This window comes from Gracilinanus agilis, chromosome 3, assembly GCF_016433145.1.
Source record: "Gracilinanus agilis isolate LMUSP501 chromosome 3, AgileGrace, whole genome shotgun sequence".
Classification (NCBI taxonomy): Eukaryota; Metazoa; Chordata; class Mammalia; order Didelphimorphia; family Didelphidae; genus Gracilinanus; species Gracilinanus agilis.
Genome location: NC_058132.1, coordinates 253973939 through 253999953, shown reverse-complemented (window position 1 = coordinate 253999953; position 26015 = coordinate 253973939). Strand labels below are relative to the sequence as shown.

The 26015-nt window shown below is 34.6% G+C and overlaps 1 protein-coding gene across 1 annotated transcript in view; it reads right to left on the bottom strand.

The window, feature by feature from the left end:
- LRP2 (LDL receptor related protein 2) overlaps window positions 1-26015 on the bottom strand; it is a 255109-nt gene that overhangs the window by 148816 nt on the left and 80278 nt on the right. Inside the window, exons 10-16 of the mRNA XM_044669095.1 lie at window positions 19929-20057; window positions 16993-17162; window positions 12846-13069; window positions 10641-10847; window positions 7648-7850; window positions 5383-5523; window positions 58-250 (exon numbers count right to left, since the gene is read on the bottom strand). Coding sequence (XP_044525030.1) covers window positions 58-250; window positions 5383-5523; window positions 7648-7850; window positions 10641-10847; window positions 12846-13069; window positions 16993-17162; window positions 19929-20057 — 1267 coding nt within the window. The remainder of the gene's footprint in view (window positions 1-57; window positions 251-5382; window positions 5524-7647; window positions 7851-10640; window positions 10848-12845; window positions 13070-16992; window positions 17163-19928; window positions 20058-26015) is intronic.

Here is a 26015-nt window from a genome sequence, read left to right as displayed (position 1 = left end):
GACCTAGAGAACTAAGCTCTTAAAAAAGAAAATACAAGTAGGCACCCAATCACTTACCCAATAACTGGATGGATTACTATTGATCGTGGATTGTTTAAGTTCTGGACTATTGCTCGTCTTGATTTATCTGCTAATTTCATGACACTTATACTCCTGTATCTCGGATCTGTCCAATAAAGATTCTTGGAAATCCAATCAAAAGCTAAATCTTCAACACTCTCCACCCTGTTAGCTGTGAGAATTTCTCTTCCTAAAATTTAAAATATTTACATATTTTAACTTCAAGTCTTTTACATATGATTATATAAAAGCATTAACATATATTTAAAGAGTGGCTCAGCAACTCATACAAAAGATAATATTTTTAAAGATTGAAATATTGTAAATAATATATAGAAATGAAAGAGAAGAATTAGAAAACCAGAAATTTGAAGGATTTTTTTAAATTAGAGATGATGTGATTAGTTTTACATAATCTTATAGTGATAAAAATTAAAAGCCATTTTAATTCCAAGAAAATATATTCATGAGTAATAACGTTGAGTGTGTTAACAAAAAGTACTAATCTGAAGCTAAGGATTTTAGATCCCAAAGGGAAAATATAACTCTGGCAAATTTAGAATTCACACTGGTTTGTTTTATTCCTACTCTCCCTCACTGAACCTTCTGGACAAGTTTTTTTTCATTGCAGAGGATCTGAACACATGATAACTGATTTCACCCACTTATGAACACCATTCTTAGATAGCCTTGATGAGCTGGCACTACCCAGCACGAGTTGTAGGGGTTACCCAGAGGTATTAACTCCCAAACTTTTTGCTCAAGAGTCATCCATAGTGACAGCGCTGCCAAGTTTTCAAAAAAACAGCAAACACTCCATAACACATATTAGAATTAGGTTCAGGAAATGGGGGGAAATTTTTTCTCTTTTCTTTGCAATTTTTTCAGTTCTTTTTTATTTGTTTAAAGATCTATATCAGAGAAGATACCACAGCAATAAAATATCTAAATCTATTAATAGATTTCTATATCATTGGAAGAACTCACATTTTGATGAGATCTCAGATTCATGTGAATAATTAAAAGTATATATACACATGTATAAGTATGTATGTATCAGACAGCTAGATGGCTCAGTGGATAGGATAGAAAGACATCTTCCTAAGTTCATGTCCAGCCTCACTTAATGGTTTTGTGACCCTGGGCAAATCACTTAACCCTGTTGGCCTGTTGACTCATTGTAAAATGAGCAGGAAAGGGAAATGGCAATCCACTCTAGTATCTTAGGCAAGAAAACCTCAAAAGAGGTCATGAAGAGTCAGACAAGACCAAAAAAAGATTAACCAACAACAAAAATATGTATGTATATAATGCATATCATCTTTGTTATGTCATTCCTAGTGTTTGACATTTCTGAAGAGAACTAGGCAATTAGGTGGCACAGTAGATGAAACACAGGACTGGAAGTTGGGAAGACCTCAGTTCAAATCCTGGCTCTGTCATTTAATAGATGTGTGACCCTGAAAAAGTAATTTAATTTAATTGTGCCTCAGTTTCCTCATTTGTAAAAGGGAGATAATGATAGCACCTACCTCACAGGATTATGGTAAAATTCAAATGGGTTGAAAAGTCCTTTGCAAACCTCAGTTACAGAAATGTTCACTAACTCTAGGATATTTTCAAACAAAAGCTGTGACTCTTAAAGAAATAATGTCTACTATACCAGAAGTGAAAGGACAAAAAAAGAAAATTTAAATGACATAAATGAAGAAGTCTGTTCCAAGACTTTCCTTACCCATCTTGTTGACCACAGATAAATTGGGACCAGAAAATATATAGCTTTGTGGTATAGAACTAACACAATCAAGGATACCAAAGTGAATCAATTCTATTTCCATTTCATGCATTTAGGTCACATGACTGAAACTGAGGACATCATATACCTAATTTTAGTTCTATTACAAGATTTTCAGCATACCTCAATTTCCCCAAGATTCTATCTCTTATTGGGAATATAAGGTCCTTGCAACACTCACCTATTTGAATAGTCAGTCAAAAAGCATTTATTAATTGGCTACTCTTTGTGAGGTATGATGCTAAGCAATGGAGGTGCAAAGCTCACAGCCTACTGGATTTAAGTAATGAATAACTGGAACTAGTTTGAAAAAGAATACAATTGCCCAGTGGATGTCAAGTCAGTGTTGGGTGGGGTTTAAGGGGGTTCTGATTTTTTATTGGATTCTGAATTCCTTCAGGGCAGGGACTGTTTTCATGTCTTTGCTTTTCTAACCCTTAATTCAAGCCTTGCTTCATAAATGCAGTTGACTTGACTTGTCTTTTTTGAGTGTCTTTTATTCCAGTTTATAGTTTTCCAGGAGACAGGTGGAGTAGATTTTTAAGATTATAAAGAGGACTTTGAGACTAGGAGGTAGTGGGAATCTAGAGCCCTGATCCTCTTACAACATTTCACCTTGTTTAAATATTTAGAATTAAATATCCATTCTATAGATAGAATGTCCTCACTTTAGGATGATATTTTGTATACTGAGATTAATGTTAAATTGTTTCGGGAAATTTTGCTTTGATTTGGACATATTATTTCATCAGTGAGGAGAACTCCAAGTGTGGAAATTCCCTCTACTGATGCATATCAGCAGCTGGTCTGCATCTCAGGTCCATAGAGTTACCTGAAAAGTTAAAGGGATCTACCTAAGATCACATAGCTAATATGTGTCAGAAGCAACACCTGAAGTTCCTAACTGAGAAGCCAGCCCTCTATCCACCAAAATGTCCATGCAAGAAACTAGGAAATTGTAAACTCTGTTTTCCTGTAACATCTTCCTGCTTCAGAATTTCATCAGGGCTACCTAAGCATGATAAAGCCAATTCTGATTCTCGCTACTCTATAAAGAAAGAAAAAGGAATCACACACACATGCATGTACATACACTATATAGATCGTTTATATATAAATAGTATATACTTACATACATACATATACATTTATATAAACATACATATATGTGTGTTTATGTATGGATACAATATGCTTATCTAGATATTTTGCAAATAATCATATTTTATAGTTTACAAAATACTTTATATATTGTCTCATTAATCACAATAATTCTGTAAGTTAGCTAATAATAATTATCTCCATTTTGTATATGAGAAAACTAGCCATCAAAGAGGGGAAGTGGCTTATCCAACACAAAGCTAATATGTAATGTAATGTAATGAGTTCTTCAACTCTACTGCTTTTTTCATCACACCATTTCTACCAGATTATTTTGGTTGATCCCACAGTCTTGTATAATAACAATCAACAACATCAAAAAATATTGATTATCTATTTGTAAATAATTTTACTACAACTAAATGCATTTAAAACCAAAATTAGATTGAACATAATTTAATTATTATATGATGACCCAGATGATACAGATCAGTGATTCCCAAAGTGGGCACTACCACCCCCTGGTGGGTGCTGCAGCAATCCAGAAGGCGGCGATGGCCACACTTTTTTTGTATTACATTCTATTCTGAGTTCAATAAATAGTTTCATAATTTCCAGGGGGCATTAAGTAATATTTTTTCTGAAAAGGGGGCAGTAAGCTAAAAAATTTGGGAACCACTGATATAGATGCTAAATGGCAGAAACCTAATTGTATTTTTATATATGTATTCTTATATGTAATTCATCTTTTAATTCCAAGTTCATGGATACCTTATAGTCTAAAGCATAGCTAGTCTGTTGTTTTTAAACAGAACTAAATGGAGATCTTCTCCAAACATGCCTGAATACAGATTATTCTTGGTCAATTTATCCTTTTATCAATTTCATGACCTCTACACAAGATACAAACTTTATGTTTGATTCCTGTTTGAGATTATGATAGCCAATTATCGTCTGTACATATTTGAGCTTTCAAAATAAAGGCAAGTTATTCATGGTAGGTTTTTTTAAATGAGAATTGTTATTGATATTTTTCTCTTGGTCAAATTCCTATTATCAAAGATATTAGACTATTACATTTAGAAGCAATGAAAAGCCTATTAACTTAGNAGAAAGAAAGAAAGAAAGAAAGAAAGAAAGAAAGAAAGAAAGAAAGAAAGAGAGAGGGGGGGGAGAGAGAGGGGGGGAGAGAGAGGGAGAGAGAGGGAGAGAGAGGGAGGAAGGAAGAGAAAGAGAGAGAGAGAAACAGATACACACACACACACACACACATATATGCAAACATAGATGATTAAAGACATGTGCATGTTATGAGTAGTTCAGCCCCTGATTTTAAGGGCATTAAGAACATTTTTATTTGAATCCAAAAATAGTTGAAACATTAACGGAGCTGTCTGAAGAGAACTAAGATGAAGCCCAGTCTTCTGCCAAGGGGGAAGCAACAGGAGCTAAAAGTTTAGAGAGTGAATAAAGCCAAAATAATAATTGGCAACTACAAAGGGAACTCTAGGAATGAAAACTGATACACAAGACAAAGAATTAAGTTGAAATGGTGCATAACTTGTCTCAAAGCAGCAAAAGTTTTGAAAAGTGTGATCTACTCAAAAGCTTACCTGGTTTTCCAAGAGATATAATTAATTTGGCTAAGAGAACCTACTAACAATGTAGAGAAGAATCGCTAAGGTAAAGCTAAGATGAATAGTGGAGAGAAACAACTAAAATGAAGGTTATACTAATTGGAGGAAAGAATCACAAATAAAATCACCCAGCATTTCATTTTTTGCATGATGTGTGATGAATCATTTTTTTAATTCCAAGAAGTCAGTGAATTAAGAGACATAACATGTCATCAGAAAGAATTTGAAAATTAATAGGAAAACTAAGATGAATATTAGAATCTGAAATATTGCAGAGTAAATGGGAGAGCCAAGAGGAATCTACATCTTTAAATCCTACCATCAGCAGTAATTGTTATCTTCTGAGGACCCACAATGCAGCTAGCATGTATTATGCACTATCAAGCTCTTATAGAGCAGGGGCAGCTAGGTAAACTCAGTGAATAGAGAGCCAGACCTAAAGACAGGAGATCCTGGGTTCAAATTTGGCCTCAGACACTTCTTGGCTATGTGACCCTGGGCAAGTGTGACCCTCATTGCATAGCCCTTACTGCTCTTCTGTCTTAAAACCAATGCACAGTAATGATTCTAAGAGAGAAGGTAAGGGTTCTTTATTTTTAAAAATCATATAGAGCATTTTCTTTGTGCTATAGAAAAACACACAAAAAAAATTAAACAAAGTGGGGTGAAAACTATTCCAGTTCCACCATCCCACATGCAAGTAAAAGGCCAGTTGATAGGCAGGTGAACACTGGCACATGGAACATTCTATTGTTTTGCTGAAAAGACCATCCACAGCACTTTTCTTACCAATGCAACGTCGTCCATCAACATGTAAATCAAACCCCAGGATGCATTTGCAGCGGTAGCCCAGACCATCATTATCAGTTCTATGACTAAGGACACACACCTGGTCACAACCTCCATTGTTATTTCCACAGGGATTCCTTACTGGAAAGGGGGGAAAAATAGGATTAGATCTCAAGTATTTTCTTGTCATTAATGCTTTGGTTTTCATATTTTCCTTGAAATTCAACTCAATACAATTCAACAGATAGTTATCAAATTATTTTATGTGCCTATTATGAGCAAATCTCTGAGCTTGGAGCTAAGGACACAATAAGTAAACAAAACACTCTCTGCCTCATTTAAACTAACTTTTAAACCTTCAAAAGATTATTTGTTCTATCTTTCTAAGGTGAAGCTGGAATTTTCTCTCTTTCCATTTCCACACCTAAATAGAAGCCTTGACTTTGAAATGACACACCTGATTTTTTAACAAACATACCACAATTACACATCCAAATTAACAATGTCCCCTTCAAGTTAGGAGGTAATATCTCATCCAGCAGGTATTATATCATTTTTCCAATAACTGTTTACCACGATGCCAAATTGTTTTGAAATGTTTACTTTAGAATTCTTAGCTTTTAGGACATGTGGTAATTTCTTCTGAATCTCCTCTGTGGCAGGAAATCTTTTTCGTGCCTTGCGAAGATATTCACAAGTCATTCAGAACCAAGTTTGATAAATGAAACAGTCAATCTGACTCATAACATTTAAAGTTAAAAACAATGTGCCGCTAAAGATTAATAATTGCTTTTTCTCTTAGCAGTAGGTAGGTGGAACAAGTGAATGGAACTCTGGATCTAGAAGCAGAAAGATCTGAATTCAAACCCATCAGAAACATACTAGTTGTTTGAGCCTGGGCAAATCACTTAATCTCTGCCACAGTTTCCTCAATTGTAAAATGGGAATAATAATAATGGCTTCTTGCGAAAACCAAATGAGATATTTGAAAAGTTTTTATTGCAGTACCTAGCATAAAGGAGGTGTCTAATAAATGTTTGCTCCCATGCCTTGTGAAACTCTGAAGGAATTCCAAACAGTAGCTTCAGAAAGGTTTTAAACAGGGGGCAGTATCATTGTAAAAAGGAACGACATCTAGAGGCAGCTAAGTAGCTCCGTAGATTGAGAATCAGGTCCAGAGATGGGAGGTCCTGGATCCTGAGGTCTGGCCTCAGAGACTGCCTAGCTGTGTGACTCTGGTCAAGTCACTTACCCCTCATTGCCTAGCCCTTAGCACTCTTCTGCTTTGGAACCAATGTTGCTATTGATTCTGAGATGGAAGGTAAATGTTTAAAAGAAATTCTTAGCAAGACAGTTTTAAAACTTTCTCTAAATCATCACTGATATCATTAAAAGTCCACTTCATTTTTAATAACAGTATTTAAGCCATGAACAAAATAGAAAAGGAAAAAATATAACAAAGATATGCTGGAAGCTCAACTAAAAACCTTGTAACCTGAGCAAGGCCTGCTAGAAGTAATTTTCCCTTATACAACATCCCATTTCTTATCTCTGTGCCTTTGCACAAACCTGGAATGTCCTCCCTTCCAAACCTGTCTCACACAATCCTTATTTTCACAATTCAAATCAAGGACCATCTCCTAAAGGAAGTCTATCCTGATTGTTTCTTCCTTTCCTCCTTTTCTCCCCAATTGCTAGTGTCCTCCTCCTGCCTAGTGAAAATTTATTATTATCTATTTAGTATATATTTATATATTTTCTTTCTGTGTTTATATTGTTCACATCTTTAGAATATAATCTTCTTGAGGGCAAAGGCTAGTTCTTTTTTGTTTTCTATCCCCCTGGCAACTAACACAGTGACTAGAACATAGTAAGATCTTTGAATGAGTAATAAGTAGAACCAGCTTTTAACAAAAACTAGAATTCCAGTTTTCCTTGTAAAGTAAAAAGGCAGAGTCAAAAATAGCAGATACCCTATGCCTAGAGGTCTATTGATAAGCACTGAAGAGGTACCATATTTAATCGAGGAACGATTCTAGCTTACATATCAACTTCTCTTAGAATGTTTGTTCATTATCAGCAGTGTTGTCTTCACATTCCAAAGTCAATAATTAGATACTTTCTTTTGGTGTCTAGGTCACCTCGTGTTATAAGCATTATAAATCACATAGTATCATTTGCCACAAAATTCCATAACCTTATAATGAACGTTTTTTAAACTATTTCCAGAAACAAGTATTTCTTTCTATTACTCTTTAGTCTTACCATAGGGCTGCCTGAGAGTATGGTAAATGGTTACTCCATAAGGTCTCAGAGAAGACTGGTAGATGATTTGTGGGTTGGATTCTGAAAATTTATTGGCCTTCATCACTGCCAACCTTGTCCAATCCGTAAAAAACACATTGTGTTCAAAAAGGCTTATTCCATAGGGATGAGGAATTATCGATCCCCCATGAGCTATTGTCTTCCTATTATAAAAGATACAACATATATTTATTCATTAAAGGTGGATTAAGTTCAATTTGACTCAAAGAAAGACAAGTAATTTGTTCATTTCTAAATACAGAAACTAACATAAAGTATATGGAATGAGTAGTAGCTAAATATTGGCTCAAAAGAGACTATATGTTAGATTTTATTCACATTTACATATATAGACCTCAAGAAAGCTCTTTACAGATATTATCTTCTTTGAGTCTGATGATAACCACATAAGGTAGATTGAGTCCATACTACTATCCTTGTTTTATCGATAAGGAAAATTAAATGATATGACCAATTGCCAAGACTAATGAGTAATAAACTATGAACTCAGGTCCTCCAACTTCAAATCTAGTGGGTTTTCCCACTTTGTTGCCTGATCTCTATGTATGTCATCCATGCATTTCCATAAATGAAGTCATGTTCTCCTCTGGCACCAATGGTTGTCCTTGTTAAACTGTTATCATCACTGTTAAGCATAAAATGAGTCAAAAGAAACAAATGGCCAGCCTTTGGATGCATCAACAAGGTAAGAGAAAACTGGAAAATAAAAGTGATTTTTTAAATACCTATAACTAATTTTGAGATTTTAAGAGAAAAAAAAAACCTGGATTGTTTTAATGGCTTGATATTACCCAAAGTTGATGTGGATAACATGAAAAAGTATAATCAAGGAACTACTAAGTTGTTAAGAAGCTTAAACTAATATAAAAGGAAACTGTCTACACATATAAGATTTTTGCAGTTCATTTGATGAACAATTCATTGGTTTGACCTTTTTTTAATGAACTAAAAGGTTACTTAAAAGTATGGGTTAATTCAGTTAAGACATTAAATCAGTGGAACACAGAATTATAGAAAAGGCATGACAAGGATTATGTTAAAGTGGAAAGAAGTGTTGGGTTTGGTGGGGAGAGGAGCCTAGGTTCAAATTCTGACTCTGTGCTTAACATAGCTGGACCTTCTAACTCTCTGAGTTTCAGTTTCCTAATCTGCAAAAAGAGGGGTTTAAACTAGATCACTTTCTAAGCTTCCTTTTTCATCATTCTTCCTAGGAATTGAGGCTGTATGAAAAAAAAACAAGTTAGATGGACACCTCTGTGGGTACAAAATATCAGCCCTAAGAATCTTTTGGTTTCCTAAGACCAGTCCTAAATTAGGAACTGGGAAAAACATAGGGACACTGAGAAACATGCAAAAGCCAACTGTTTTCATTTGCATTTTGGCCAAACAGATGATTTGGAGACAAATTAATAAAATCAGGAAAAATTTTAAAGATAAGAGATAAAGAAATGCTTTTTTTAAAAATTGAGCTGAAGACATCCTTGGGAACAACAACAACAACAAAAAAAGCCTCATTCTGTAGTTAAACTGACAGGGCAATATTTTTAGAAGGGCATATTCAGAACAAATGACTGTGATCATGGTTCGGAAGTTTCTGTGTGAATGAAAAAGACATTTCCTGTCTCAGGCAAATGTCTGACTTCTCAGAGCTACCCACTGGCAGTGCAAGGGGAAATAAGTGTAATTTCAACCTTACTGGTGACCTTAAGCACCACTTTGGTGTTACTTCCCAGTCAGAATACCATTCACAGCCTAGCAAAAGGATATCAGACTTTAATTTTTGTGTTTTCAAAATCCTTTAACCTTAGAACAAAATCTTTACATGATACACACAATAGGGGGCAGCTGAGTAGCTCAGTGGAGTGAGAGTCAGGCCTAGAGACAGGAGGTCCTAGGTTCAAATCTGGCCTCAATAGACACTTCCCAGCTGTGTGACCTTGGGCAAGTCACTTGACACCCAATAACCACCCTTACCACTCTTCCACCAAGGAGCCAATACACAGAAGTTAAGGGTTAAAAAAAAAAAGAAGGTAAAAAAGATACACACAATGGTTAAAACAGCTAGTTGATAAATGAATAAAGAAGCTGTGCTTTTAGTATGTTAGATCATACTACTAAAGGTCAATTAGAATTCTGAAAACTGCCCTCACAAACATTAATTTCAAAAGGGGATGGAGTAAATATTTGTGTTCTTTCTAAGGTGCAAAAGAAGGGAAAAAAGCAATTTTTTTTTAAAAAAAAAAAAAGCAATAAAAAGGAACGTTGGTCAGCATATTTCACTAAGCCCTTGAAGAGAAACTTTCTTAGCCTAGGAAGAAAACTAATATTAAAAACACTCTAGGAAGCACAAAGGGTGTCTATACTATAATCAATCTCAACAAGTTTATAACTTGTTATAATGCAAAGATAATAAGAAAAGAACAGCGAAAGTGTGCCATATTTTCTACTCAAATCATTCTATGTAGTGTTTCATGCTTGAGGAGACATTATCCCCTGAATCAGGGACATAGAATAAGAATTGTCTGGGCCAGTGAATTCTCACTTTAAATATTTCAAACAAATATGAAGATTTTAGGAGCAAAATGAATGGGTGGGGAAGTAGAAAGCAGAAGGAAAATAAGATAAAAGGACCATTTAGAATAAACCAAAAGAGGTCCTGAAAAGGATAAAGGGCCAAGTAGGAATGCCAATAAAATGTATATCCTAGATGTAAGTGGAGAAAAATCAAAGCCTAAATTCAGTGGGTGGTATCCAGTATAAGTTACACTGAACCCAGCAAAAGTTAGCAAATCTCAGTATAGGTTACTTCATAAAAATGCAATTGTAAAGGCAACCAACTGAGCAATATTTTAATTTAGTTATTTTCCTGTCTCTTCTTTTCCACCACTACCTGCACTCACCCCCATGTGTAAAGTCATAAAAAACCTTCAAACCTTTGAAGTCCATCATAAGTTACAGTCTCAATGTAATCAAACCGGCAGTCGACCCAGTAAATTCGCTTTGATACGATATCCAGAGTTATCCCAGCAGGCCATCCCAGCTTTGTTTTTATCAAATCTTGACGGTTGGTGCCATCCATGAAGGCCCTTTCCACCTTAGGGTCCCCAGAAAGACTATCCCAGTCTGAGAAAAATAAATAACTACAAAGAAATAAAGATAAAAGAATATTTTTACAAATTTACATCAAAAGCATATGAATTCTCACATTATTTCATCATCTTTAACATGTTCTGAAAGACTAAGTTTGGTTTTTTTGCATAGTGTGTCTAATGACTGGGGAAAATTTTTTTCCAAGGAAACTAGAAGTCTCCTGAGATATAAAGCAATGAGGTAAAAAAAATGTATCCACATACTAGAAACAGTGAAAGCTGGTCAGAAAACTCCTACAAAGTCCAACTGTTGAAAAATACCCTAATCTTCAAGGCTGTCTACTCCCAGGAATCTCAATCATGTATCAATAACTGCAATTTCTCCCACATTCTCCATGTTACATGCTAGAATTCTCTTTTTTTTTACTGAGAAAAATGAGCATTTTAAAAAGTACGAGAACTTATTTTTTTTCCCTCAATGCATAATCCTGTAGCACAGCAAACGGAACATTTTCCTTTTACTTTGATTATCGGCCAATATCATTAATCAAACATTAAGCCATCAGCACTATTCCCCCACCATGAATGGAAGGATGTGCTTTAATGAATCTTGGGAATGGATAGTAGAGCCCTAAGAAAGAGCCAGGCTTCCTATGTGGATATCTCATATGTGGAAATTAGGAACAATTTGAACTTTAAAACTTTTGTAATATATCATTTTTTCTGGGTTTGTTCACCACCATGAAGATAACTGGAATAAAAAATACTTTGCTGTTACTTTATCAATTATTTTATTTTAGTTAGGCACTAAAAAGATAGAACCATCATTTATGAGATCAATGACATATTCATGTTCAGAGTCATTTCAATAAATTCCAAACACAGAACATTTATCAGTAATATAAAGCATGGTTTGAGATATGGCACTGAGTTTGGCCCCACAGTAAGCTACCCAAGTGTGTTAGATACTCTGGAAAAGTAATTATTTATCTCAAAGAGGTGACATACTACTCTTAGAGTATCTTTGGTTCTCATATGGATAAGCACTTGAACTCTCAGGTTTAGTCTGTTGTTTTTGGTTTAATCAATTAAACAACCATATATAAATGCAGGCTCCAAAAGCCAGAGCCAGAAAGAAATCAAGCAGTGGGGTAGTGGAAATCCATCAGAAGGGCCAAAGGGAATCTAATATAGTCTTCTACTTTTCCAATTGTTATCTAGCATTTGTGCAAATACATGTTGTCAGAATTTAATAAATGTTCATCTGTCTTTAGCAGAGGCATATGTGCTTTTAGTAATAGCGGAATAAAATATGGCAGCAAGGATGTCTGTTAGGTTAAAGGGTAGTATCCTCAGGCAGAATAAAATCAAATTTTGTAGCATAAGCAGAATTTTTACAAAACTAAAGATTTGTGAAAATTGTTTGTAATCTGGATTGTCACACTTGAGCATACCAATTCAGCTACCCTCTTTATCTGGTGGTGTTTCGTTAATGTATGAGAGGAAACAGAGGCTGTTTTTCCAATTAGGAATATCACCCAATAATGAGGGATAGATGTCAACATGAAGGACTCATTGTGGGTCCTTCCTTTAGGGGAAAGATTGAAATTATTATTTTTGCAGAGAAATCCAGAAAAAAAAGAATACGAATTCATTATGTTTTAATTAGACTGATTCAATTAATATAAATACAACATTCATCAAGCAACTACTGTTTGCAAAACACTATGCTAGATCCTAGAAGAAGTCAAAGTTCAGAGAAGACATATTCCCTGCCTTCAAGAAGCCTATACTACTAATCCTCTCATTTTAGAGAAATCTGAAAATATCCAAAGTATTAATAGACTCGAAATCTTAGAATGTGTTTTCTTTTTTTTCCAGTGTAACATCAATGAAAAGAATGTTTTTTTTTCTTTCTGTTCACTATTCAATTTATACCTCCTCTCTTTTGCTTTTCTGGAAATCTCATTGAATTAAATGGACTGAGGGAAAAGTCAAGACTAAAAATATTAAAAAAAAAAACACTAGAATTATTCCTATGCCACTTACCCAACAGTCGGATCAAGTGCAATTCCCCTAGGATTTCCCAGGTTTTCAGTAATAAGGGTGACCCTATTTGTTCCATCCAAATTCACCATATCTATTCGATTGACACTGGTCTCTACTACATAGAGTTTATTATTAACCCAGTCTACAGCTAGGTTTTCAGGTGTGTCAACAGAAACATTCAGAACTTCCTGGATATTTGTACCATCAATGTCAACTGAAAAAACCTGCAAGAAAACCATCAATTCTTTTTTTAAAATTTCACTTCATTTTTATTCTAAACTAAACAAACATCATATGAAATATGCATTTCCATATACATAGAACAGAAAAAGAAGGTTGTATATGATAATGTGATAAATATTTTTCCTTCTTCAATATACAATAAACTCAACATTTAACTTTTAAACTGTAATGCTTATCTGTAATTTTTTCTGGACTTCCTTTAGTTCTTTAAAAAAAAACATTTCAATGACCTCTTTTCTTTTTCTTTCTCTTTTTGTGGGGAAAGGCAACCCTATCCCTAACTTCCTTCACTATCTATCTTCCCTCCTACAAATTGGAAAAAAAAGAGACAAACCCTTGTGACCCTTAGGCGTATTTGTAGTGCCCCCAAACATGTCTTATTCTGTATCTTGACTCTATCACCTTTTTGTCAGGAGGTGGATAGCTGGCTTCTTCAATGGTCCTCTGGAATCATGGTTGATCATTGTATTGATCAAAAACCTTTTAAAGTTGCTTTTTACAATACCGTTGTCATATACATTATTCTCCCAGTTCTGCTAATTTCACTCTGCATCATTTCATACAAGTCTTCCCAGGTTTCTACGAAACCATCTCTTTCATGATTTCTTGTAACACAAATAATATCTCATTACATTCCTACTCCATTACTTATCCAGCTATTCCCCATTTGACAGGCATTACACCTCAGTTTCAAGTTTTTTGATTTAACAAAAAGAATTGTTATAGATGTTTTTGTACATATGGGACCTTTTTCTCCTTCTTTGGAGATCATTAGTTCTTAAGCACAGCTTAACCACAGGATCTATTTGTGTCCATATATCATTCAGTGTCTCATAATATAGTACATCCTTTTTGCAAAAAGTATTTGTGTAAACCTCAAAATCAGTACAATTCTGTAGTTTTCTAAATGTACAATGTTGAACTGAACTATCAAGAGGATGAAAACAAATTATGTTTAAAGGAGAAACTGGGAAAATTCCATCTTTACTTTTTTCAAATTTTTTAGATAACAAGAGATAAAAACATAATTCCAAACAGCCAAGTAGAGGCATTTTGGATTTTTCTTACTTTTGTATTGTTTTTCCACTGAATTCTATCTCTAATGCCTTATCATGGCATATAAGTGACCCTGGGTTCTCAAAAACTGTGCCAGCAAAGAACAAAATCTGGCAGCTTCTTCCAGGCTGGAAAGATTTCCAGTGCAAACCCGGCAAAGGACTGCTTATCTCTCATCCAAGGACCTCCCTGGCAAAGGGCAGAGTGCCTTGTTACCAAAAAGTTGGACGCTGGGAAGTTGTTTTTGTTTTTGTTTCCTTTGTTTTTCTGTTAAAACAACTCACGAAAACCATCTACAATAGAGGAGGCATATATATATATATATACATATATATATATATACATACATACATACATACACACACACACACACCAACTTAAGTCCTGATGCATTACTATAATAATACATACAACAAACAGCCTCTCAGCAGTCTTTGCTATTACTCAAATAAGGAAATAATATTACCCTTCAGTTTTTGTGGAGACTAGTAAAGACACCTAAAAAATTCCAGCCTACTTCTACAAAGACACTTCTCAAAGAAAAAAGGAATATTTTCCTTTCAAGTTGATGAGTTAGACTCCAGAGGAAAACAACAAAGACGGTATACTAGAAAAAATTCTAGGAGTCCTCCACTCACACAGATGAAGGGAAATATAGAATATATTTCTAGAAGAAATCAGATCAAAAATCATAGTGACGGGGCAGCTGGGTAGCTCAGTGGATTGAGAGTCAGGCCTAGACATGGGAGGNATAAAATTTGGATCATAGATTTAGAGCTTGAAAGGACCTCAGAAGCAATCTCTTCTAACCCCTCATTTTATAAATGAGGAAGCTAAAGTCCAGAAAAATTAATTGACATGTCCAAGGTCACACAGATAGACAGTAGGCAGCAAAGCTGGGATTTGAACCTAATCCTCTGGCTCCAAAATGCCATCTATTGTATTACCTTTAAAGGCTGTGCTAATAGAACACAAGTTCTGGCAAGTCCTCCCAAAATGGAAATTCTTTGTTTACAAGTCCACCATACACGATGTATCTCACCTAGAGCCCAACCTGGCTAAGTTTAGAGAGACCAACTAACTTAGCTGTAGTTAAGAACTAACAATCCGCAAAGTAAAAGAATCCATTTGTACATAGAATAGCAACTGAGTAATGAAGGAGTTTTTTTGGACACAGAAATACATGAAGATCATCAACTGATATAAGTCATGCTGTAATACATATAGGTGGAAAGAATGCTCATATCAGTGAAACAGCAGATCCTTGAGGCAGTAGAGAGCTTCATCAATATTATCCTAGTTAATCCTTACAATAACCCTTTGATAGAAGGTAAGGGAAAATAATCCTATTTTAACATAATGTATTTCATAAAGTAATTTAAGTAAAAATGGCTATGTGAAGACAAGCCATTCTTTTTTCAGTGAAGGAAGTTAAAAGAGATTAAAGGATAGATGATTATATAAATGAATAATGAATGAAAAGGTATTTAAGTGAGCCAAGCACTGTGCTAAGTTCTAGAGATTCAAATACAAAAGGAAAAAAACATCATGCTAATACAAATGAGGAAGGTGAGACTCAGAGAAAATGACATCATCAGTAAAATGAGAAAATCTGACTAAATTCCTTTTAAAATTCTCTAACAAATTTCTGTTGTATTCAATTCAATTAAATGGAATTCCAGTTCTAAATCCTATGATATTACCAAGTTGAGAACACTTTGAGTACAGACCAAGAACAGATCTTGCATCTGCCATCTAAGAGCCAACCTGTTCTGAAGAGGCTACTCATGAAAGAGTTCAATCATGAAATTGTTTTGGTCACAACTCATGAAGACTATCTATTAAGGTAGGGAGATGATGCAATCTACAGCAAGGTAATGAAAACCCACACAGATAAAGTCATTGTAAATTCTTCTAACCCCTCATTTTTTTTTAAACCCTTGTACTTCGGTGTATTGTCTCATAGGTGGAAGATTGGTAAGGGTGGGCAATGGGGGTCAAGTGACTTGCCCAGGGTCACACAGCTGGGAAGTGGCTGAGGCTGGGTTTGAACCTAGGACCTCCTGTCTCTAGGCCTGACTCTCACTCCACTGAGCTACCCAGCTGCCCCTAACCCCTCATTTTATTTTTGAATTTACCTACTGAAACAAATTGTGATCAGACCAGATTCTCATCCTACAAAATTCCAAAAAAGCTACAATTACAAACGTATTGGGATTCTCTATTGGAAATCAAAGAAAATGACAAAAGGGAGAAAGAGACCTCCCTTACCTTAAAGGAGTATCACAAATTGATTTTCGTAAAATCTCCACTACTTTACTCAAAGTTGAAATTAAATCCATCTCACTTTCCAAATAAGGCTATGTAACAAAATATTGGCTTGTTAAACCAAATACTGTCAATATTTGTTATCCAATCCTCAATTCCAGTTGCATTTAGAAGATGCAAGTGAAATCTGATTTTTATCATCCAGAAAAGCACAGCACTTTTTACATTTTAAGTGATCAGGTTTCAAAAAATTACTACTAAATATCTAACCAGTTTTGAAAGAATGTCTACTATTTCTCTTAATTAGGCTCTTGGACTCCATTTCGAATAAAATTAAAAGTTGCTCAAGGCTAATCCATATAATAGGCTGCTTTGTTTAATGTATCACATGTAATAGTATAGCATGGAAAAGGTGGTGATTAACATAAAATATCTCAAGGGCCTTTTTTGTTAGAAAACAAAGGCACTGCCTGCATCTACTCTCCAAAATGAAAAGCTATCAACACATTCTGCTCTTGATCCCACTCCCTTCTCAGAGCCTACTCTCATCTAAGGGCCCAGACTTGAGATTTCTACTTACCTTATCTTGTACAGTGTCTGTCCAAAAAATCCTATGCAAGTAAAAATGAAAATCCACACCCACAGCCACTCCACGATTCTGAGATTGTACCAGGGTCCGAAAGCTCATTCCATGAATATCACCGATTAACAAGTCCCGGCCATTTGAGAAAATCAGAGATGCCACACCAGCTAAAAGTGAAGGAGACAGAAATTACTTGCTCTCCTTACCAAGGAGAAACAATAGCATCTGGCATTCGTATGGCTCTTTTTACTTTTCAAAAGGTTTTGTCATATCCTATCTTGTCCTATCCTCAGTCACTATAACCTTGTAGGGTATGCAAAGTAGATATGGTCATCTCCATTTTAGAGATGAGAAAACTGAGCCCCAGGAGGATTAAATGACTTCCCTAAACTACCTACAGCTTTGAAGGTGAAACTTGTGGAAGAAAGTAGATTAAAGACATGGGAGAAACCTTGCTCAAATTGTTTCTGTTTAGGGATATTTTGGGTAACAGATACCTTATTTATCTAACCAACATCCAAATAATTAGGAATAGGGTCAGGACAAGAATCCAGACCTCTTGGATACTAATCCAGGGATCTCCTCTATCAAGCAGGTATTTTCAATACATCAATCAGTAAACATTTAGTAAACATCTATCATGTGCTAGATACTGTTAATTAAGTGCTATGCCACAAAAAAATGTCAAAAGACAGTCCCTGCCCTCAAGAAGCTTATAATCTAATAAGGGAGACAGCATGCAAACAAATACAAAAAAAGTGAGATATAGACAGGATGAATGGGAAATGATTAACAGAAGAAGGCACTGGAATTAAAAGGAGCTGGGGAAGGCTTCCTTGCAGGAGGTAGGATTTTAATTGGGACTTAGAAGAAGCCAAGAAGGTCAATAATAGGAGCTGCCAAGGGAGAGTGATTCAGGAATGGGAGCAGCAGAAAAAAATGCCAAAGAAGAGAAATGGAATGTCTTGTTCAAAGAACAACTAGGAATTGATGTCACAGGATCAAAGTGTGTGTGTATATTGGGGATTAAGGAGTAAGAAGACTTGGAAAAGTAGGGTGGGACTAGGTTATGAAGACTAGGTTATTGAAAGCCAAGACTATTTGGTATGTGACTCTACTCTCTATATAAATGTTCTTGGAATTTCTCAAAATAACATAGTTTAAGAAGACAGCATTGGCCTAGTGGAAAAGGCCCTGGATTTGAAATCAAAACTCTGGGTTTAACCCTCAGTCCTGCTACTTGGCAAGTCATTAAGGAGCCTCACTTCCCTCATTCATAAAATGATGAGTTTGTATTTCATAATTATAATAATACCTTCCATTCCATCTAACATTCTATGATTTATGATCAATACCAACTTCAGAATCATAGTGCCATTTTAGGTACTAGTAATATCTGAAAACTCAGCTTTTTAGACCCAACTAATATGCCCCCAACATCAATAAATGCCAGTATATTGTTGGGTTTCATCTTCTGGAACTCATGAATGAACAATTGGAAATAGTTAAAATAAATCAGGTACTCATCACCCAAAATATGCCAAAGCCAAAATAGAAACAATTTCTTCTCAACATTTCTGAACAAAGTTTCTCCCACAGTTTTAAATATACTTTCCTCCACAAGTTTTGCCACCAAAGCTATAGGAGTCCTTTTGGAAAATCCCTGACTAAATATTATACTAATAATATTCAAATTATTCCTACAAAAAGGCAGTATATCAATTCAATTCGATAAACATTAAATGTGTACTATGTTCTAGGCACTGTGCTAAGCCCTCAGGACACAAATAAGAAAAACATAAATAATCTTTACCCTCAAGGAGCTTACAATCTAATGGGGAAAGGCATCACAAAAGGAAGCTGAAAGTGGGAGGGATATGATGATGGTAGAGTCTGCCAGTCCAAGGAGAATAGTTGCTGAGAAATGACTGGGCTATGAGCCCTTTTAAATGGGAGACTTCCCAAAAAACTTTAAAGTTTTTTGATCCACCGTCTATCTTTCCAATCAGAAAAAAAAGATTCTGTTGAGAGTCCTGAGGAGTTGTGAATATCAAAGTCAATGAAATATAATGATGGCCTACAGCTCACAGTGGAATATTTCAAATGCAATCCAAACTTTTTTCATTCCAAACTATGTTGTATGGTTCTCATGGTTGAAAATCACAAACTATAAAAAGGCAAAATTAAGGGAAAATCTAGGAAAAGTTCTCCCCTGTGAATATTTAAAAGAAATCAGAAAAAAAAAACTTGAGGAAGAGGAAAAGACAGATTAGTTGAACCTGGAGATGATTCACTGAACTCAGGACCTTTTAATCATGTCTACTCCACAAATAAACTAAGAGCTAACTACTCCTCAAGTAGGAAACAGGTCCATTTGGGGTATCCCTAAAGATAGTACAAGCTTTGGAATGAGAATAGTCAAAGAGGCCTGATTCTGCTGTTGGAGGACTCTGATGCGATATGCCATATAAAGATGAAATCTGCTTCCATGAAACCACAAGGCCACTTGGGATAAAAAGTATGGAGTCAGTAGACCTAGATCAAATACTAGTTATGTCAATTCAATTTTCTGAACTTTTGTTTCCTCAGCTATAGGGATGATGATGTTCACACTACCTACCCTGTGGAATTATTATGAGGATGAAATTAAAGAATGTATGTAATGTATGTGTTTTATGAACTGTAAAACACCATCCAGATATGCAAATAATATATGCAATGTTAATCTCATATTTATTGTTTATCTTCAGGATTGGTAAATGGAATAAAAATGAAAGGTCTGTCAGTAAACTCTCGGTGGAATATTTATTACATAATAATGGACTTAAGCCCCAAAAAAGAAACAAGGGTCATAGATAATCCATGGAGTGTATAATCAATTCCTAGATAATCAAAAGATGATTGCAGTGACATTTTCTTTGCCATTTACTTACAGGAAATGTTGGCTCGACAATGCCGGTGTTGTTCCAGGACATAACCCTCCACACAATGACACTGGTGATGACCAATGCGGTCTTCACACATCTGATCACACACACCCCACATCTTACAGTCATCAAAATCTGTCATATGGAAACACAAGTTTGTCATCAGCCTTCACAGTATTTACCAAGAGAACCTTTGAGAAATTTGTAAAAAAGGAAATCCAGGATGCTAAAGAAAATTCATTCTATCAAAGGCATGTGGATATAGTTATATAATGAAGAATTCTTAAAAGACATAATAAATAAAACAGACATTCATCAAACAGAAGAAAAACTTTTGTTGTTGCATATTTTTTCAGTGTTTTTTTCAGTGAACACTAAAACAACTACTTTCAAAAATATGGGAGACATATAGTCCAATAATACTATTTTACATCAATTTCAACATTTCCAAATTTCTGTGTAGACTCTTCCTTCCAAAATAAAGCAAAACCTAAAACAAGTCTTCTGAAATAAAGGGCTCTCTTTCATAGTTTCTATTTTAAAAATCTATCTTCAGCAGCATTACAGCAAATACCAGCCCTGAAAAATAATATGGCTCTTCATTTATAAATTAATTCAACAAACTTTATTAAATAGGTACAAAATGCAAGACATTGGAGATGCAAAGGCAAGAACAAAAACAGTTCTTCGCTCAAAGGTTTTACCAATTCTACTAATCCTAATCATTCAGTATTTTTTAATCTTTTGAGAGCTTACCTTGCAGATAAAATTGGATTGTTTTCTGAAGTTTACAAAAGAAATAGAAGTCAGAGTTCCTACCTTCAAGAAGCTTACAGCTACATTAAGAAAATAAATTCTAGTCAGTCAGTCACAACACAAATCATGAGCAAGTACATGACTCCCCAGTATAGACTGGATGCATAAATATTGTAAGAATTCCAAGTGTATAAGATCATTGAATCAGGGAAGAAATCTTAAAGGGAGCAAATATTAAGATGAACATTCATAAATATGTCCCAAAACTAATTCCCAAATTTCTGAAAAGAAACTTCTGTAGAAAAATACTTGTCTGTTTATTTCTAAAGTACTCAAATATCTTTTGTATACGCAATCATTCTTTTCCTACTGTTGTTTAGAACAAGTCAATTGATTCTGAGATTCTGAGAGGGAATTTCTCTAAAGGGAAAACCAAAGACCAACCATGGGCTACTTCATTTTCCACCACTGCAACTTTCACAAGGTCCACAAAGAGAACTAGAGCTATGTTGTCGGCCAGAAAATAAAAGATAACTCCTCAGCATATTGTAAACAGTAGATGACTTATTCATGAATATCAACTTCATCTAATGACCATGATGCCTAAATCATTTCTACGTGTTGGGAACAAAGGCAAAATATTCCTTAATTTATTTGAAGTGTAAGACTTAAACTTGAATTTTTTTTTAGATGTGGCTAGATTTGAGAATTGGAGAGCAGAAATTGGCAGTATTTTGCTGAAAAAGCCAACATTTTGTCACATAGTCCAATTTGGAAAGTCTTCTTTAGTTTACTTTCTGTTTGGTTTTTTTAAACCCTTACCTTCCTTAGAATCAATACTAAGGCAATATATAGAGAGATAATAAGAGGTTAAGTGATCTGCTCAGGACCACACTGCTGGGAAATGTCTGAGGTCAAATTTGAACTCAACTTCTCTCCATACCAGGCCTGGTGCTCTATCCATTGGGCCACGGAGCTGCCCTTTTTAAATTTACTTTCAAATTTAAGTAACAATAGTTGTTTTGTAAAATGAATTGGAAAAGATACTTAAAAGTGAATGCGTTCTATTTCACTCCTCTACCATTTATTTGTATTTTGGATCATAAAAATTGAATCCATTACAATTATAACTTATAACTGAACTATAGAGGCTTCTCAATCTACTTTCTAAACCCTGAATCACCTCTGTAAGCTTCTAGGAATTCAAGACAATAACAAGAACTCAGATCAAAGAGGAAAGGGCAAGACCCTAAAAGAGAACAAATTATTCAAGGACTTCCTTTGGGTTAAGTCCAAAAAACACCCCCAAATTCACTATAAGCCCACACATTCAGGGTCTGTCCAGATAGATATCTGTGTTCAAATGAATATATGGTATTCATTCATTCAGACCTGACTCAAATATTGTAAAGCTTAGGTGGTACCATGTTGCCCAGTGACTACACACAATGCCAAACACCAAGAGATCTCACCATCCCATTAGCAGACACTAGTAGATCTAAACCTGCTCATTGTGCCAACTCCCACACACAGAATATAACATGAAATAAGGAAACCTGTTTTGGTGCAGTCTTCTTGTCTCCATTGCCTAGCACAGTCCCTTGCACATTGCAAGTACTTAATAAACATTTCTTGAAATAAATTGAATTGAACCTGATTTCAAAGAATTTGCTCTCTCCCAATTCCATTCAGAAATTCTGCATTCATTGTTAATGAGGGTAGAAAAAGCTTTTCCTTGGCCACCTCCTATCTGCGCTCTACTAAGCATGCACAGCAGCTCTGCCAAAAGATTCTACCCAGTGAAAAGGCAAGGACAGGACATTCAAGTAGAAATCCCCAGGTCATGACACCACCTGATTCTGAATACAAGAACCAGGAGATTGGCTGAGTGTTCAGAGTCACTCAGGGAGACAGAATAGCGATGGGAAGCTGCAGACCAGCATGCAATGTGACTAAGAAATTCCTAAGAGCAAATAGTCCTAACATCTCCTGGACAGCAAGTGTTTCCCTTTAGAGTCTTACCAATAATTTAAAAACAACAACAACAACAACAACTTTTAACTATGCCATCTAACTTTTAGTCACTAGAATAAGGTTTTATTTTCTAGACTAGGCATGGGAAATGAGTGAAGGAAAACCTTCCTAAATCTCATCATTAATTATGAGTGGAATAATAAGAGAACAAGATTCTAGCATCTTTCCCAGATTAAAAGAGGAAACAGGCTATTTAAGCCAGAAAACCCCTGCTTAATTGCTAACAAATGGTCTAAAGCCAAATTCTGGAATCTGAAGGCACAGCTAAACCACACAAGGGAAAGAAGAACCTTTTTAATATTTTGATGCATGTCATTCTTGTGATCATTTTGTTTATTTCTCAAATAATTCCATTTGTGGGAAGAGACAAGCATTTCTAGTGTATAAGAGTTGTTATACATGAGGAAAAAGTAACTTATTTCTTTTTTTTTAATTCTTCCTTTCCCCTTACTTATCCCCACTTTCTTTTCTCCACCCTACTTGATCCCCTCCTTCCAACTGCTTCCTTAACAAAGAGTCTCTAAAATTAAAAAAACTTTAAAAAAAGCAAACAAAAAAAAACTCCGTTTAGGTCAAAATGCTATTCTTTTTCATTAGAGGTGGCATGCTATATTGCAAAATGTAAATTGGGCTTGGCCCCAGAAGAGGTCTGGGTTTGAATTCCACCTGACACTTCCTGTCTGTGTGACCAGAGGCGAGTGACTTCAAGTCTCTTAATTTGTTTCCTCATCAATAAAATGGTGATAATAATGGCCATAATACATACTTTAAAGGGTTTTTGTAAGAATCATGAGATAATTGTGTAAAGTCCTTCTGAAACTCAAAAGCCCTCTATGTCAGTTATGATTATCATACTGCTCTCTTGAATAATATCCTGCCATTCTAATGGTGCCACCAGGTCGAATATCAACTCTTGGTCCCACAATGATCCCACTATAGGAGATAACTTTGCTTGCCCCCAACAAAATATGGAACTGGGCTTTTATTATTATCTTGTTTTTATTAGTTTTTTAGGGTTTTTTTAGATCCTGTTGATCAAAAACAATAAAAAGTAGTGACTTGCTTGGACATTAAGCATTAATTTCACTGATGGAGTAAGATCTCCAGAGACACCTGAATGGTTGACAAGAAGTATTATGTCAAGACTATTCTATTTTGTTCAATTCTCTACCACAGATCCCCTTTTAACCCTAGGCACTGGATTACCTATTCCTGAGGTTAACCCTGTGGAAAAAGACCCATCCAGTTATCATGGAAAGCATCCATTTTATGTTTAAAACATAATTTGAAACCATTAAATTAATAAATAAAACTAAGAGTTGCCTTTGTGGGAGGAAAAAACAATAAAATAGATAAACCACAGGTTAATTTAACTTTAAAAAGAGAGAGAAGAAAACCAAATCACTAGCATCAAAAATGTAAATGGTAGATGTACCACTAGCAAAGATTAAATCAAAACAATTATTAGGAGTTATTTTTACCAAATTATATGCCAACAAATTTAATAATTTAAGTGAAATGGATGAATTTTTTTAAAAATATAAAAAGCCCTGGACTAACAGGGGAAGAAATCGAACATTTAAATAAACCTATTTTAGACAAAGAAATTGAATAAGCTATAAAAGAACTTTCTAAAAAAAAAAGAAATCAGGATCAGATGGATTCTCCAAGGGAATTTTAAAAAACATTTAAAGACCATTTCATTCCAATATTAAATAAATTGTTTGGAGCAATTGGTAAAGAAAGAGTCCTACAAAACTCCTTTTATGAAACAAATATGGTGTTGATACCTAAACCTGGTAAAGCAAAAATGAAGAGGCTAGTTTCATTAATGAATATAGATGCAAAAATTCTAAATAAAATATTAGCCAGCATAGCTACAACAATATATCTCAAAGAGTATACATTATGGCCAAATAGGATTTATACAAGGCATACAGAGATGGTTTAATATAAGGCAAACCATTAACATAATTGATTGCATCACCAAAAAGTAACAAAAATCACAGGATTATATCAATAGGTTAAAAAAAGCTTTTAACAAAATACAACTCATTCCTATTAAAAACACTTGAAAGCATGGGAATAAATTTATTTTTCCTTAGATTATAATAATATATTTTGAAACCATCAGCAGACTTTATCTATAGGAATAAGTTAGAAGCCTTCCCTATAAGTTCAGGTGTAAAACAAGGATACCTGTTATCACCAATATTACTTAATATTGCACTAGGGATGCTAGCAATAAGAGAAGAAAATTAAATTAAAGGAATCAGAGTGGGCAAAGAGGCAATAAAACTCTTTTCACAGATGAAAAGATGATATATAGAAAATACTAGAGATTTGACTAAAAGATTAATTGAAACTATCAATAATTTTTGCAAAGTAGCATGATATAAAATAAACCCACATAAATCATCAGCATTTCTATATGTCACAACAATGTCCTACAAAAAGAGATAGTATGAAATTCATTTAAATTAACCACCGAATAAAACACCTAGGAGTATATCTTTCAAATCAAATGCATAAATTGTATGGATATAATTATAAAACACTTGCAAACAAATGCAAATTGAAACATACTATTCTTCATTTTATTTCCTCCATAAATTTTTCTCTAGTGTAAGCAATATGTCTTGTTTCATAAATGACAGACAGAGAAATATGTATTATATAATACTATATGTACAACCTATATTACCTGCCTTGTTGGGGATGCAGGAAGGGTCAGAGGGAGTTGGGGGGGAAAAGAATGAGACATAGAATTTGGGACATAATTAATGTGAGAATTTATTTCTCTTAGATAAGTATATTTATTATAATTTATTATATATTTATAACTAATCATATATATTATGTTATTATATTATATATAAAAATAAAATAAAAGATGGCATAGCCAAAGAAAAAATTTTAAAAACATCATTTTAAAAGCTTAACTGAAAGAGCAAATTAAGGATCAATCACTCAGAGTCTAGCTAGAGTAATGGTCATTGGTCTCAGAACAACCATATATAAAGAAGAAAAATTAAATTTGGGCTACCACCTGAAAAGGGAATAGCATGGTTGCTAGCACTATTGAGGATATGACCCTGATCTGAAAAACCTAAACATATCTACTTTGTACACTACAGGGATAACTGCAAATGGATTAATTTGCTATTTTAAAAAAAATTTTCTCTTGACAGGTAGCTAAGACAGGGGGAAAAAGCATGGAATGAGTAGCTCACAATATTAAATTATTTGGTCAAGGCACTTGGAATCAGAATATTTTCCAGGCATCTCAAAATATTTGCTCTC